A 17,129-nucleotide genomic window follows, 5' to 3' on the forward strand; every position below is an offset into this window, starting at 1 on the left:
ACCAAAATACTGAAAAGTAAACGTCAGATTCAAATTTTAGAAATATATTTTAAATCACTGATGAAATCAGTTTTATATGAACATAAACAGTTTAGAGCATTCAACTCAAAAAAAAAAAAAAATGTGATTTGTCGGCTTGTTTTGGCTACTGCGCCTGCGCAGATCTCCACTAGCACACTGACTCTCCTCTGCTTTCTGCACAAGCAGCAATCTGATTGGCTCTTTTTGCTGAAGGGCGGGACTTTATCCTTGAACAGACGCCATCATATTAGTGTTATAAAGACTTTCCATTCATACTGCAGTAGGCCTGTCACAATAATTAGGTTATTAATTTGTGTTTTTTAGCATATACACATATATATGATCAGAACAAATAATCTGCCTTTGTGTTATAAACAAACTAAAAAAAAATAAAATAGAATTTTGTTGTTAATTTATATATATATATATATATATATATATATATATATATATATATATATATATATATATATATATATATATATAAAGGTCTGTTTAATATTTAGTTAAGCTTTCTCAGGACCCACAGTCCTTGAGGTGGTTTTACTTAATTAAATATTTATATTACATATAAAAATAAATATGAATTATTTTTATACTGGAAGACCAACAGCTGTTCTTAATGATAAAAAGATAAAAATGGTGTAATAGTATTATTATGCTAGTGTATTATCACTGTGGTACATTGTCCTAAAGTCCTTTGGGAGCCCAAAAACAGTATTTATAAAAAAAAAAAAAAAAAAAAAAAAAAAAAAAAAAATTCTATAGTGGCAATAATTTCTGGGATAATATATGAGTTTGGTTCCAAAACGCTATAAATCCATTTTTATCACTTTGAGTAAAAAAGGGTTTTCTTTAGCGAGAAAGTGGTAGGCTGAAAACCACCGTTTTCTGTTTCAAACTATCAAATACCATACTGAGGTTAAAATAACACAAAAAAATCAAATCAAGATTTTAATTATTTTTAAATAATTAGTTTTTTCGCAAAATGCAATAAATCCATGCCAAGTTTTTTTTCAAAATGTCTTATATATCCTTTGGCATCAATATAATTTTTTTTTTACTAATAATGTGCAAAATACAATAATAAATAACAGTAAATTGTACATCTGAATATAATAGTTTGACCATTGGGCCTAAAAACACAAATTTCAAAACATTTATTTTCGAAAAAGTGCAAAATTTCATTAACGAACAACATTAAGACAATAAAATCCACAAAATCACGTTACATTCATGTGCTGCAGTGTAGTGTAGTGTAGTGTAGTGTAGTGTAGTGTAGTGTAGTGTGTGTGTGTGTGTGTGTGTGTGAACTGCAGATGACAGCCGGCTTTTCCCCCCTCCTGAATGCCTCATTTTCTTTACCTTTTCACGTACATGAGACTCTTTTGACGGCTTTCTCTTTTTTTCAATAACTGCTTCACGAACAGGCTCCTCTATACCATCAAAACCTGTTGATTTTCGCGGACTTTGAGAGTGAAAAACGAAAGTGAAATTAGGCTACACTAAATACCGGCCGGCTCAACAGGGCGCGCGCTATGATGTTTACATTAGATAGCTCGTGGAGTGCTGCCCTGTGATTGGATGAGTGGAGACGTGGCGTTCTGCAGGAAATCAAGACGTCTGGCGTTTGTTGCGTTTTGGAAAGAAAGAGAGAAAGCAGGGCAGTATTACACGGCGGATGTGGCGTTTTGATGAAAATTGAATATTGGCTTTTCAAGAATGGTCACATAACATTCTGATTCTGGCTCTAACTCATTTTTTTTTTAAATGCCGTTTATCGCGTTTTGGAATCAAACTTTTCATATGGTCCTGAAAGTTTTGTTATGGTGACAGGCCTATACTATACTGCAGTCAGCTTTTTATATCTGGCTGAATGCACATCCTTATTAAAAAGAACTACCAAATTTCTACAGTAACCTGCAGAAAGAAGATGCAGGATGCCTAGAAAAACACTCCTAAGAGAGATATGCAACTCTGCATTTTACCCTATTAATAAAGCAATTACCCACAGGTTCCTGTCTCCTGTTAAACATCTAGTTTGTAACTGTAAAGACTTTGTTGGGCCGGCTGGGGTACTTGGTTGCCTCGCTGCACCTATAAAAGATCCTCCTGAGGCTGGAGCTGAGCTGCAGGCTGGCAGGCAGCGTTCGTCTGGCTAAGTCCTTCGTGAGCAGCCGTGTCGGTCCGCTCTTCTGGCAGAGCGTGGAGCTCCTCCGGCACTGCATACCCCCGGCACAGCACCCCTACTGCGCCTATTTGCTTATTTCACCACACTAAGTTGTGAACTGGATCCTCTCATCTCTGGATTCCACACTAAGCAGCTTGTTAAGACGGTCTTTCTCATGCTGTCTCAGTCAGTCTCTCGCTCTGTCTCTCTGTTCTTAGCCCTGGAGAACAGCTCAGATTATATACTCCCTCTCTCTTCCTCTCCCGTCACAAATTTGATGTCTAAATCAGTACAGCTTTTGGGCCGCTGCAGAGGACATTGGGAGGCAGTTAAGGTCAACTTACGATTCTGGATTCTGATCTGAATCTATGTCAGCCACCTATGTCCAACACTTAGCTCCATACCCTACACTAGTGGTTCTCTTAAACTGTGATACAGGTACCACTGGTGGTGCCTAAAGCATCCCAAGGTGGTACACTAGATGAGAAAAATATATATGCTGGCAGACACTAAAGATGAAAATCTGTAAAGTTTCCTGTACCTGTAATTTTCCTAACATTACATTCATTACAGGGTTTATACACTTTTTAACCAGTAGATATCCATGATTTTTTCATGGCTTTTCTATGCTTTGAAGGCAAAATTTCATGACCATATGATTTTTAAACAGTGCAGACAGACAACTAAAACTATAATATTAAAATTGATTTTAGCAGGTCTAAAATGAATCTTATAAAATGTTGACACACAATCTTTAATAATAAAATGTGTGTCAGATCCTGAGAGCTCCATTGTGTAGGGCTAAATTACTTAATTAACTCTGAGCTGATGTAACTTTAAAGCTCAAAATAGATTTTCTCAGCCGATAAATGGAAACACAAAGATTTGTAAGACCAAATTTTCTGGATACTTTTAGTTTTCTAAAACGTATCCAGGCCTCGAAATTGCCATTTTCTGATTGCATGACTTTTAAGTTTTTTTCATGACCGTACAAACCCTGAGATTAGTATTTAGTGTTTAACATGTTAGAATGTGTATGTAAGCTATATTTCAGTCCTTTACTCTCAGAACTTTAGTTTGGTCATTGCTAGAACATGGTCTAAAATAATTGAGAACCAATACACTACACCTGAGCTGAATGTGCCCCTCCCCGGAAATGTTACTATGTGCCACATCTATGCACTAACATAGTCCGCAGCGTCATTGGTCAGCTAAGCAATGTATTTCTGCATTACTGCCGTCACCAAGCACCACAATAACCACACACAATGATGTAGGCCACTTGTTCATTCTTTGCTGTAGTCTCACTGACTGCACAGAAGTTTACTCAACATTTAGTGATGTACAAAAGGCAGGTAGTGATTATTAATATTGATTTAACAGATTTAAATGTTAAAATTTAATAACCACATTTTCTAACTGAAACACTGAGTGTCACCAATTGAATCTACCTTTAGACCCAAATGTCTAAACCTCACAAACAGAAGAGGGGAAAATAAAATAATGTTTTGATTAGGGGTGGGGATTCTAAATCAATTCACAAATGATAAAAAATAATTTCAACCTGCCAACTAGTACAAAGTTCCTTCTCTTCATTTTCCTCCAAACTGTCAAAACTGTACCAAAAAAAATCCTGTATTGAAGAAAAACTTTTTTAGAATCGTAGCGCAGACTCTAAATTGTAATCCAATAATTTCAGCATAGTCATTGCAATGGTCAAATTGCAGGATGCGTAACGTCGCATAAGGTAAATTAAGCCATCCTAGTCAGGCTATACTGTGCTTGATACTAAAATCATGTATCCAACCTTCGATAGTGTATATTGGAATTGTGACATTTGTGAAAAATTCTGTATTTTTAAATACTGTAATCTCTGAAGGTCATTTTTTTAATATCATGCAGCAGTACTGAATAGATAGCGTATGGGGAAGGTGGTGGATATCAGTATGTGGTGGGTGAGTGTGTTCTGGGTCAGGGCTGCTGCAGTAGGACAGAAGCAGAGGGATGTAGGGAGTGGTGGAGTGCTGACCTTATGGCTGTGAAGGTGCTGCTGTGACTCTCTCTCACTAATGTAGCTCTTACTGTCTTCTTATCGCTCTCTCCAGACATTAGCAAGAGGCTTCTAGTGCACCCGTCTCCACTGACTGAGAGTGGAGTCATCTGCTGTGCATGTGAACATTTGTTTGTGAATGTGTGTACGTACAAATTTTCAGACCAAGTGTTTTTTCATTATTTTAAAATGTTCTGCATTGTAGATTACTACTAAACTCATTTAAACTATGAAGAAAACCATATAGAATTATTTATTAAACAAAAAAAGTATTAAACCAAATGTTTTATATTTTGCATTCTCCAAAGTAGCTCCTCTTGTTTAGATGATCAGTTTTGAACATCTCTGCTGGATTTTCTCAGTCAGTTTTATGAGGTAGAGTCTCCTGGAATTCAGGCTTTCAGTTAACAGCTGTGCTGAACTCATCAAGAGTTAATTACTTGAATTTCTTGTCTCTTAATAAAGTGTTTGTGTCTAATCCAGATTATGAGAAGCAACAACTACTCAACTAAGTAAAGCAAAAGAAATACTTTAAGAGGAAATGAAGGTCAATCAGTCAAAAAAAAGAAGAATTTCAAGAACTTTGAAAGCATCCTCAAGTGCAGTTGCAAAAAAGACCATCAAAAATGTTATGATGATAAAACTGGCACTCATCAGAACAAGAGTGCAGATGACACTCAATTGCTGCAATACATTCAGTTAAACAGATGTATGTATTGAATCTTTCATTTATTTTAAGTTAATTTATTTTTATATGGAACGAGGTGTACTAAATACTCTGAAACTGGACTTGCTCTTTTCTCCTGCAGCTCTTGACATTTCACTTTCTAATTTTAATTTCTATAAATCTTTTAAGTTGAATATTTAATTCCCTAACATTTTAACAATTACTTTAATGTTTTATTGTTTCCTCTTATTTTTATTGTCTTTTTATTATTGATGTATTGTAACTTTTTACTGTTTTCATATTTTAAACATTTTATTATATATCTTTGTTTTAAAAATCTTAATTTGTATACCCGAACTTAAATACTTAAAGAATGAGGAGGAGGAGGAGGATGATGATTAAGTACTGGATGGGATATATACAATATACCCAGCCCTATATATAAAGATATACAGTATATGTATTCTCTATGGTTATGTGCTGGGGTGGAATAGAATAAATAAGTCTGGTGTCAGACGGTAATGTGTGTGTGTCTGTGTGAGCCTGGATTAAATTGAGGATTATGCGGGTGTGTGTGGCGAGACGTGGCATTGTCTTGTCTGTGACTGTCATGTTATTTGCTGCCCGTGTCTCAGGAACGTATGAGTGTCTTCGAGGATGAGCGAATCAGAATAATAGCCACTCTTGTATTGGTTCCACTCTGGTGAGTCAGTACAATCAGGAGCGCTGGCGGACTAGTCTCGGCGTTTGATTGAGGATGCATGTAACGTTTTACGTCAGTGCTCCGAGGAGCTCAGGAGATCTACTAGTTTAGGTTTTTTTCATTTTGGCTCAGAGCCACTCTGTGGATCGCAGCTCTGGAAGCGGAAAAGCGGAAATTCTGAAATGCTAAAATATGCAGAGGCTCATAGATAACTGCCTGAAGACATGAGTCACTGTAGGCGTAACATCTTTTTCTCTCTGCTCATCTCTCCATTTCTTTCCACTCACTCGCTCTCACATGCACTCTCATTCACACTTCCTCTCGCTATCGCCCTCATACACTCATTTACCGTCTCAGTGTCTCTCACTCTCCCCTTTTTGGAGGCTTCTCGCAAGCTTCTTCCTTTACTGCCTCCTGAGTAAACATAACCTCACAGAGCATTGGCTCGATTGGAAAGCTTTTAGTCTTTTAGTGGGTTGCTGCGGTCAAAACAGCATAATGTGTAATTTAGCACCGTTTAACTGCTCACAGTTCCTGTCAGTAGGTCCCATGATGCTTTCTCATAGAGTGGTCATATATGGACTCCAGCGGCACCAGCAAGAGCAGAGATTCAGACAACCCTTTCTGATTCTCATTAAAGCATTTCCGATCAGAGATCTACTGTAGGATAAATTGCATTTACATCCCTTTTTTAATAGTTAAAATGCTGTTTACTCACTCGTTTTGTAAATGAGTTTAAATGTTAACTTTTAAATAAATTTGCTCTACAAGTGACGTGGCATACTTCAGGTGCTTTCACACTTGCATTTTGGCCACTTGTCACTGTACCACCCAGCAGTATGGGTACAACATATTACAGAGCTGGTGATTCTGTATCTACTGTAACTGTAGATTAAACTTTAACTTGTGTTTATGAACACAAATAACAGATATATGAGGGGAATCTGTTACACTCATTCCACTGTGGGACGGGGGACGGAGGGGGTGCATTCAAATCCGTTGACGTGATGGCACAGCGTAAATGCAATGTAACAGCTGTTCTTCTAACCTCTAGTAGCAAAAGCTCTAATACAGAATTTCATACGCTAAGTTCCTCCAAATCCTTGCATTTTTAGCAATCCTGAAACTACATAAAGGCCCTAATGTTTTGCCCAAAAGTTGTTGAGTGTTATCGTTTACCTGTTTTGGCCAGATCCAGATTTTTATTAAAGCTAAAAGAATAAGTCAGTAGAATTCTCTGGAAGTCGACCCGAGTTTGGATGCTTTGCTCGTAAATGTGGAAACCTAATGAAGCAAATACTAACAACAAGCAACAACTTTACAATCTTTCATAAAAAGATTGTTACCTGTTTCCCTGTTTGGTCAGATCCAGATTTTTATTAAAGCTAAAAGAATAAGTAAGAGAAATTCTCTGGATGTCAGCCTGAGGTTTCCCACTGTCATCGTAAACACAGACACCCAATCACGCCAACACCTTTACCATAGCAACACCTTAGCAACTCCCCAAAAACCACTTAGCAACTCTTTTACAACCTTTCGCAACATTTGACAATCCCGACTTTGGTTCCATCAGAGAGAGGCATCCTGAACATTACGACATAACTGGGACTGTATGTTTGGCCACCAATTAGTGTTGTTTCAACTTATCTAAATCTATCTAAACTAACCCATGGTAAGTGTGGTGCAGAAGATTAAACCACCCCCTGCAAGTAAGCTACCACATAATGTCGTCAGGGCTCACTTGTAAAAGAGATTTTTAATCTCAATGTGACTACCCTGGTTAAATAAAGGTAAAATAAATAAAAAAATGTGGGAGACTAGGATTCCAGGGTCTGGGTGACTAAATGGTGTGCTACACCAATAAGAGTCCTTGGGCTAGACTCCTAACCCTACATTTATTCACCTCTGTAATAGAAATAACCTTGTAATTCACTCTCGATAATAGGGCTGCAACTAATTATTATTTTGGTAGTCGACTAATCTGACGATTATTTTTTCGATTAGTCAACGATTATTTCTGCCATCTCTAAAAACGATAGAAACAGCAGAACATGAGGTTTAAATGGCATTTAAATATATTAATGTTGTTTAAACATGGACATTACTGATATTAAGTGCTTTAATAAGTAATCTGTTGTGTTTGGGCACTTTTGGAGAAACATACTAAGTCTCCCATTGCACTTTTGTCCCCAGCACTTTGTGTAATGTGGTACTGTTACAAATTAACAATTAGTCTACAATTACATTTTTAGTCGACAAATTTAAATAATTGACATTGACGATTATATCGACTAATCGTTGCAGTCCTACTGGATAAGAGTGTCAACTAAATGTCGTAAACGTAACGTAATGTAATGTAAATGTATACCATAATATCAACACATTAACAAAACCCTAGAAACCACTTAACAGCATGTGTGCTATGTTTCATAACACTTGACAACTTGAGTTTGGTTCCATCAGAAAGAGCTTAACTCTTTAAATTCATACATTCTTCATAGAAGTTAATCTATAAAGAAGTTTCCTTTAGTCATTCTAATTAAAGTAAATAATTATGTACATTTAGTCGCTGATCAGTGTTGTTGTTTCGCAGTATCTACATTGTCAGTGTGACTTAGTTGGGTAAGTGAGCTCCAGTTCCCATTTAAAGCTGAATGAATAAGTCAGTAGAATTCTCTGGAAGCCGGCCTGAGGTTGGACACTCTGCTCGTAAACACAGACACCTAATCGATCATCTGCGAGAGTCATCGACAGGCCTGCGGCCAGAAACCACATCTCCACCAATCCCTGTATCTCTCCATCCTTCTCTCTCCCTCCATCCCTCTTCATCTTCCCTCTCTCCAGCAGTGTTATAGAATAGGTATTTACCCGTGCAGCCGGCATATTTACCCAGCTGGCAGCTTAGCGGGCAGGTATTGTTTGATGACATGTCTGCGGAAGATGAGGATGTTGTGTCTGCATAAACCACGACAGAGACATCGAAAGTGTGTGCGCGCGCGAGAGCAGCAGATAAAGTGTGAAAGTGAGTGTTAGCTCGGTGAATTAAGTGTGCTGCTGTTCGCTCGCCACTGTTTGTCTTTGTCATTAACGTGGAGACTCGCCAGACTGCAAACACTGACGGATGGTATCGTAGCTGCAGATGAGCGCCGAATCATCGCAGAATGAAGACGCATTTCTCCAACTCTGCCCTAATAAATCACTACAGAGCTATTTTTAGCTTCTCACATTGACTCATTTGATTTGCTCTGACAGGTACAGAACCTCGGCTGCAGAAGCTCGCAGTTTAGGAATCTCTGGAGGAAGTGGTTGTTTCTGCAGGGGTTTGGTGTCCGCAACTTTACCAACTGCACCAGGTTCATCGTAGTTACCATGGTGATGGGAGGTGAAATTTTGTGGTCACTCAGATGCTTGGTGAAGAAACATGGTGGGCAAACAGAAAAGATAGTCAACAACTGCGTTCCAAAGTCAAGGCTGCAATTTCAGTAGGATTGGGTACTCAGTAGGAGTATCCTATGAAGACTAAGGAGGCTTTGTTTCTAATTTAGAAATAATTTTTAAAAACAAACTCTACAACAGTCTTCTTTTCTGACTATTTTCTGCCCAATTCTATCTTTACGTAGAGTATTTTGACCAACGTAACCGAAGGGGACGATACATGAGCAGCATTTCTTGGCTGTGAAAGAACTAATGGGTTTGTAGAATGGTATGTGCGTTAGATGTTGGATTTCGGCACAACATTGCTACTTTTTCTTCTTGTATTGTTATTTAATGGGTAACAATAGCCACACTGTTCGTTCATTGATCGTACGCAGTACTATCGCCAAAAATCATGACATGATTAAAAACAAAAACTCTATACTGTGATATTGCGATATACTTGTGGTAATTTATTTGCTGTATACTGTATTTTTTACTTTTAATGGTTTGTTTGTTGTTTATATGAATGCACTAAATATGCTGCACTTTAGTTTTGTGGTACATATTTGTTGTTACATTACTTTATTTTTGTTATATTTATACTAAATAAACGTATTTATAATTGTGTTGCAGTACTGTATTCTTAAAATCCATTAAAACATAATTTTTCATATCACTAAGATTATCGCTCTCGCAAAAATACCCTGAAATATTGTGATGTGATATTTTAAAAACATATTGCCCAGTCCTACTGCAAACTTTACTCCTATCCCCCCACCCTTCTCAGGCAGCAGCAGCCTGTCACTTACACAGACATAGAGACCGTGCTGTGTATCTACTTTTTGTGTCAAGAATCAAAACATAAAACATTGCAACATGACCTTGACTTTAGTCAAGTCCGCACTGCAGCCAAATGAAGCCACTGCTCACCCTCCACAAATCCAAACATATATCTACCTGGTTCTAATTATTTCTGTCTTATCCTCTCTCCTTCAGGTTGAGGCGTCAACAGAACCCTGGTCTTTTTGGTAAGATGAGGACGTCAGCTTCAGCGCTCTTCAGCCCTGACGACCCTGATGCCCCACCCAGCGACCCTGACGAGGAAGAGGAGGAGCTGAAGCTTCAGATACCCTGAAGAATCACAGCCCCCCAGTGAATGTACAGCCCACCCACCGATCTCTGTCCAGCATTTCAAACAGAACTATTATTTCAGAACTGGGACCAAAAACCAGACCAGCCTACACAGACCAGAAGAACTTTGATTTTAAAGCGACTGACCGTGACCTGATGCTTCACCCTGCTGCTCCCTGACGCACAGCAGTAGCTCACTATTGTTATAGTGTGCGTGCAGAAGCTTAAAAAGACTGTAGCTGAGGGAGAAGATTCTGAATGAAATTGGTGTCGAACACATTCCACTTCCGCATTATCTCCCTTTATTACTCTTCTTCTACCACCCTCCTGCATGTGGGTTTATATACTGCTCCAGTCCTGTCTAATTCTGTTATCCATTATCCCTCAGCTTCCATCCAGGCATTCCCTTCCCTGCACTGCTATATCTTATCTTTTTCACTTTCCATTTCTGTCATCTCTCTATCTCGAGTGCCCCTGCCCTGCTTTTCCATCTCAGACCACCTCTCTCTTTCTCTGTCTCTCTCTCTCTCTTTCTCTCTCAACCAGCATTATTTCCACAAGTACCGACACATAGAGAAGGTAACATTAATAATGCTTATGGCAAGCCGTTTTGGCTTAAATCTCTAAACCTATTAATTAATTAAAAGTAGAAATTAAATTAAAGATTTAATGTAATGCAGTTTTTACTAGTAGAAACTCATTGCAGATACTAGCTATGGAATATTTACTATTAATAAAATCAGATCTTCAGATCTATATAGCAATTCTGACGTTATTTGTAGTGTAATTTTGGCTAGTCACATGATAGTAGGGATGCACCAAATATTCAGGGCCTAAACATGGCAAACAGCACTTTTGCTTTTTGTCCAAGTGAGGAAAATACCAGAAAATCTATACAGATTTAGATAAAGCAAGATTATAAATAATGTCAAGTCTACATAGGGCTGGAGGATGTTCTTACATTAGAACTTGTTTTTTTTTTTTATTTAGTGTAAACATAACCTCCTCATATTATCTTTATGGAAAAGTGTTCATTTCATTTTGAAAGTCACATTAAAACAGTAATTCCATTTATTAAATTATCCTCCCAGCTCTGAAGCTATATAATTCATTTAACAGTAAAAAAAAAAATAAACCTGTGAAAAGCCTTGTTCAATACTCTTTATTTTACATGGAATTTCGCTTTCTCTTATCTAAAGTTTTTTTTTTTTGTATCTCTGCTGTAATTCTGACCAATAAAGATTGTAGTTTTTAGACTCAGTATAACTAATAATCAAAGCCCAAATTGTAGATATCTAAAATTATATTTAACAAATCTAAAAACTACACATCCTTAATATCATATACCCTAAACATTACTAGTAGTTAAAACTAAATGTATATTTGTTATGTTGATTTTTACATTCCCTGTAAATGTACAGTTGGGTCAGTGTTCTTTAAGTAATGATGGTTTATATCCTAAATATGCTTTTTGTTGATACACTAAAAATGTATCACGATAAAAACATATTGATATATTGTCCAGCTCTAATTAGGGCTGGTGATGTAAACAAAAAAAGAATAATCCTGATGATATTCAAATGCATGATCGATACTCAATTACGATTACAATTTTTAGTTCTTTCGTAACTTCAGGGTTTTTTTTTTTTTTTGCAAACAGACAGCCTTATTTAAAATAATGCACAAGCTAAATGTTTGTATTTTTTTAAGTAAACAGCCCCCTTCAACTTTACATGCTGCTTTTATATTAAACACAGTAAACATAACGTCCATATTTTGAAATTCTTAATAAATTATGAAATAAAAAAACCTAAGTAATATGAAAATCACTGCCACATGAGAGAGTTCTTTACAGGTTTCTGATAGAAGCAAAGTCTGTCTACTGAGATTTACTCTGCAGCTGATGTACAGTCTCCATTATTCCATTTTAAAAATCACATTAAACCAGTAATTCCTTAAATCAGAATAATTCCATTAACCTTACAGCCCTAGTTCTAATACAGATACACATAATTATAACTTACATAAAGACTAGACACATTTATTTTACAAATAAGTAAAAGAGCCTATATCATCACGTCAGCAAGTATCGGTTTGAAATATTGGCCGATGATTCTTTAAAGAAATAAAAAAAAGGGCCAGAAACCAATATAATTCTGATATCATTGTGCATCCCAATAATAACATTTCTGAAATAAGAGTGTCTATCAGTAAAAACATAATTATAGAAATCCAAGTTTTTACCAGTAAAATCTGAGTTAGAACTTTAGTATTATTGGTTTGATTTTAGGATAAACGGCTTGCTATAAACATGTCGCTCAGGCCTGAGCTGTGAGGCGTAAAGATCTAGAGAGTGGCTTGTGTTTTGTAACAGTCCTGCATTAATGTTTCTGATGCTTTTTCTAAGCTTTTTCTAAGTAGTGTCTCTTGCCTTGGTTCCAGTGTGTTATTCGGGGTGGACCGTGGGAGGGGGGAATCATGGAGCTCCACATAAGGGAACGTTTTAGCTTGTTGTGTTGATTCTCAGTTGGCAGAATCTGTTTAAGCAATAAGATCATCTCCTGGAGAGACCAACAGTGGGGACCAATACAGACTCATCTTACAGTGGGACATTTTTACTGGTCATATTGAAATATTTTTCTTTTTTTTTTTTTACATTAGTAATACATTTGGTCTGTATTACAGTGGTTTTGTATTTAGCATTATAAATGTTAAGTGTGTATAAATTGTGTGTCTCTGTCTCTTATTTAGGATCAAATCTAGTGATGGGCAGTATTCAGTTTTTTATTACTTTATTACTGTCTATAAATATTATTGAAGTGCTATATTGATACAGTTAAGAGAAGTCAAGTCAAGAGGCTTTTATTGTCATTACATCTGAGTACAGGTACACAGTGTGATGAAATTACGTTCCTCCGGAACCATGGTGCAACATAGAACAACAAGCAATAGACAACATAAAGTGCAGGAGTGACGACAGTGCAACATAAAATTATAAAATTATAACACTAAATAACAATAAATACAATAAATACAAAAGACGAGACAATTTAAAGACAGGACAGTGCAGTACCGATACGGTATAATAAAGTGTATAGTGGGGATAAGGTGCAGAGATGTGACATACTGTAACATATAGAACATATATAATCACAGCAGTTACTGAGGTAGAGTTTATAGTTTTTAAGACTGCTTTTACGTGGCTTCTTGTATGTCCATATGTAATTCTGTGTAATTTTAAAACCAAAAAACAACTCAAATACAGTTTCAAATACTGAACAAATAAAGTTCAGTTTGTTTTACAGGGTCACAAAATAAGTGAACAACATGCGCACTTTGAAGTCATACATTCAATAAATGTAAATCCATCATCCAGACTATTAGAAATGTCTAACTGTTGCAAATCAGGAGAGAGGAGCAGTTAAGCATGAGTCTAGTTAGCATGATGGCTAACAGTCTGTTCACCAAAGAACATGCTCAAATCTGGCTGACTAAGACCCCACTTATAAACGTTTAGATCAAGGTTAGTTTAAATAGTGTTTTTGCTACAGGGATGCGATACACTTTGTCTATATACTAGGGGTGTCACGATCTCGATATTTTATCGAAATCGAATCGAAATGAGGTCACGATCTCGAGTATCGAAGTCAAAAAGAGGATCGACGATCCCTCCCGCCCGCGCTACGCAAATAGCGCAGCGCGCTACGCAAATGGCGCGGCACCAACACAGCGCATCCTATTCAATTAAATAGAGAGCCGCTGCATGAGCGCAGTCGGCGGGAGTGTGATCACTGTTTTTATCTGTCCAACGGGGGAGGGGGGGCGGGGGTTGGGCGCGCAGGTTTTGTATCTGTATCTAACGGAGGGGTGGGTGCGCGCAGGTGAGAGCGTGTGAACTCGCTGAAATGCGTGTGTCAGTGTGACTTGAGAACACTGACTATAGATCACAGTGAGGTGGATTAAAAATCTTAAACTTATAATTGACTACACCTGTTGCTTTCCATTGAATTAAAAAAACATCTTTCTCTCAGATAAAGTAAACACAAGCGTGTTTCTGACTAAAATAAAAGCTTTTCAGGAGAGATATAAGTTATGTGTAAATATTTATGAGACAATACCTGACAAAATCTGTTTTAATGACGTTAATAAACATCACTTATCTAACCAGCCTGTACTGATTTCTGCCCCCCAATAATGCTTTCAATAACCTCTAATAGCCTTTAATAGTCTTCAGTAGCCTTTAAAAGACTTACCTGGCGGCCGTGGTGTGTCCACTAAACTCCGTAGTTATAAACATCCTGAGGTTAGCAGCGCGCTAACTGACCTGTTTATAATGCAATCCCAGCAGTGACTCCGTATCGGCTGTTCTAACCTGCTGCTGTTAGCTGCTTGGGCTGAAAGATGAACTGTAGTGAGCTGTATTATCCGGTTAGTGGGGTTAAAACCTTTATTTGTTTACAGAAACAGTAAAAACGGACTGGCTGGGCTCTGTAGCCCGTGGCTGGGCTGTACTGAAGTAGTGACTGAGTGAAGAGAGCGGGGCTTGTGCTGCTGCTGCTAGTGGTTGGATGAAGAACTGCAGCTTCATGTAATGAGCAGTTTCACCAGCCATCCACACACAGCTCTGATAAACTGCTTGTTTTAATAGTGCACACTGTTGCTACCAAAAAAGTCACTAGATGGCATTACCATATATATCTTAATAAATAATAATAATAATAATATTTATAATATTTATAATAATAATAATAATAATAATAATAATAAATATATTATTTAAATTTTATGAGGCATAAAATAATAACAAGAAAAAAAAACAAGAAAATCGAGAATCGAATCGAATCGTGACCCTCAAATCGAAAATGAAATCGAATCGAGGGTTTAGAGAATCGTGACACCCCTACTATATACAGTATTATACTAGTCATAATAGGTGTGACAAATGTACTGTTGGGAGTAGATATAATACCAAACATTAAGGCTTTAAATTAAGGCTTTGATTAGTACTAAGTAAATTTTGTCCCACAAAATATATACACAATATATTAAGAAATCAGACTTCATTATCAAAACAGCTGAAGAATGTAAACAATAGACCTTAAAAAGAGATACACAGCTTCCTTTACAAAACTATATTTTAAATAGTTCCATAAACAGACTGAAAATACTTAACGTTTAAACATTTAAAAGATATTTTTCAAAAGCTCTATTGCACCAGTAAGACTCTAGTTTAATATAATTTTATAATGTTTTTTCTGAAGCCATTACAGGCATTACAGTATTAAAATCAGCCACAATTCCCTTCTTTCTCCAGTTAACAAATAAATTCAGTTCAGTGTGCATTAATATTATCTTTCAAGCTATAGTATTAATATACTTTAAAAGGGCTATAGTTACATATCCAGAGTTTTAGGGAGTTTTAGCTTGTGATAAATAAGTGACTCGGGACCGATTCTGGGCTCGTCTGGGGGACAAGAGGAACATTTGTCTGAGCTGTGGATCGATTGTGAAATTCTGTTCCTCTTACTCTAATCACTACAGTATTAGCTTGTTATGCTAACTGGCAGGAGTTATCTAGTGGCCTGTTTCTATGGCGGTGCTGTTCTACACAGCACTGAGCAGCGCTATGTGAAAATACAGTATACTGTATTAACTGCAGCCTGATCTCATTCATAGCTCTTTAGATTCTGTCTGGGATTAAAGTGAAACTTAACGTGAAGCGTTGCTATTTAACGCATGTGTGTCTATTACACAGTGCAAACCATTCAGACAGATGGCAGGTATGGGTCACATTAAAAAGATTGCGTGAACAGCCTAAAATAAGTATCGAATTCAGTCAGAAAATCAGATTTGGGCCACTTTAACCTGCTGCATTTCTCCTGGAGAAAGCATGTATTTTTTTCCCTTTCAATTCAATACAAAATGTAATTGTCCAGTCCCGTTTACTCTTGTTGTGCTAAGCCTCAAGAAACACTGCTGAGAGATTTTAAGTGTCTCCACAGACCTTATATCTAGCGTTCGACATGTCTACCAGGTGCAAGGAGATAACAAGGGCTAAAACAAAGAAGTCTTTGGTGTCAGTACCAGGGTCAAAGGACTAATCAGTGTTATCTGATGCTGCCAGAGGGGACAGACAGAAAGGACAACCTGAAAGAGTGCTACTTTAACACAGTACACTCATCAGCCATAACATTAAAACCACCTGTCTCTTATGGTGCAGGTTGTTTTCTAAACTAATGCTCAATATTTTCTTTTTCTGCTGTATTTGATAGTACAGAAATTTTCCCAAGATTTCACCAGCAGTCTATGACCCAACATGTCATGATAAAGCATCCCATGTAAATTGTAAGCTTGGAATAAAATAAATTCTATTGTTTAGGTAAAAGCTGCCTTTGGTAGATGCGCACTGGAAAATGAGAACGGTGAATTCTTTGTAAACTAACTCCAAAAAATGTTAGAATGCAAAAATTTCCAAACCCAAAGACCAAAATACAGTCCAACCGAAATGGTTGGTCTCAGTCTTGATCAATTAAACCATGATTTGGTTAATTTTCAGTGTGAAAACTCTGGTGCAGGCGCATCATGCAGCAGTATAAGTAAAACACTATGGTGCTGGTGATTCTTTATCTATTGTAACTATAGATTAACCCTTGTTTATTATTCAGGAGAAAATCTGTTACACTCATTCTGCTGCAGGACACACGTGCATTCAAAAGGAGCTAGATACTCTCAGAGAGGCAGAATTCAGCACAAACCTGAAAAAGCAACTTGCTAAAATAAGAGCCAAGTATGTCAACATACTTCCCTCGCTCTTCTAGAAACTAATCAGTGTCAAATATAAAGAGATTCAGTTCATATCGTTGAAGACAGGATGTAGTTAAAGTTCTTTAATGGGCTCAGTCACTACAGTATTTTCCACACTATAAGGCGCACCTGATTTCAAGGCACATTATTGGACACTAGAAAGGAA

At 37.0% G+C, this 17,129-nt stretch overlaps 1 protein-coding gene and 1 long non-coding RNA gene across 3 annotated transcripts in view; one reads left to right on the top strand and one right to left on the bottom strand.

Moving 5' to 3' along the window:
• The window catches only part of ccdc102a (coiled-coil domain containing 102A), a 134,666-nt gene extending 121,781 nt beyond the window's left edge, over positions 1–12,885 (top strand). For both annotated transcript variants that reach the window (XM_022667390.2, XM_022667391.2), the window contains one exon: positions 10,025–12,885. In XM_022667390.2, coding sequence (XP_022523111.2) covers positions 10,025–10,163 — 139 coding nt within the window. In that variant the 3' untranslated portion in view covers positions 10,164–12,885. The remainder of the gene's footprint in view (positions 1–10,024) is intronic.
• Positions 1–17,129, bottom strand: part of LOC125782182 (uncharacterized) — a 32,463-nt gene that overhangs the window by 51 nt on the left and 15,283 nt on the right. The gene's annotated exons all lie outside the window — the stretch shown is intronic.

Source organism: Astyanax mexicanus, chromosome 16, assembly GCF_023375975.1.
Source record: "Astyanax mexicanus isolate ESR-SI-001 chromosome 16, AstMex3_surface, whole genome shotgun sequence".
Lineage (NCBI taxonomy): Eukaryota > Metazoa > Chordata > Actinopteri > Characiformes > Acestrorhamphidae > Astyanax > Astyanax mexicanus.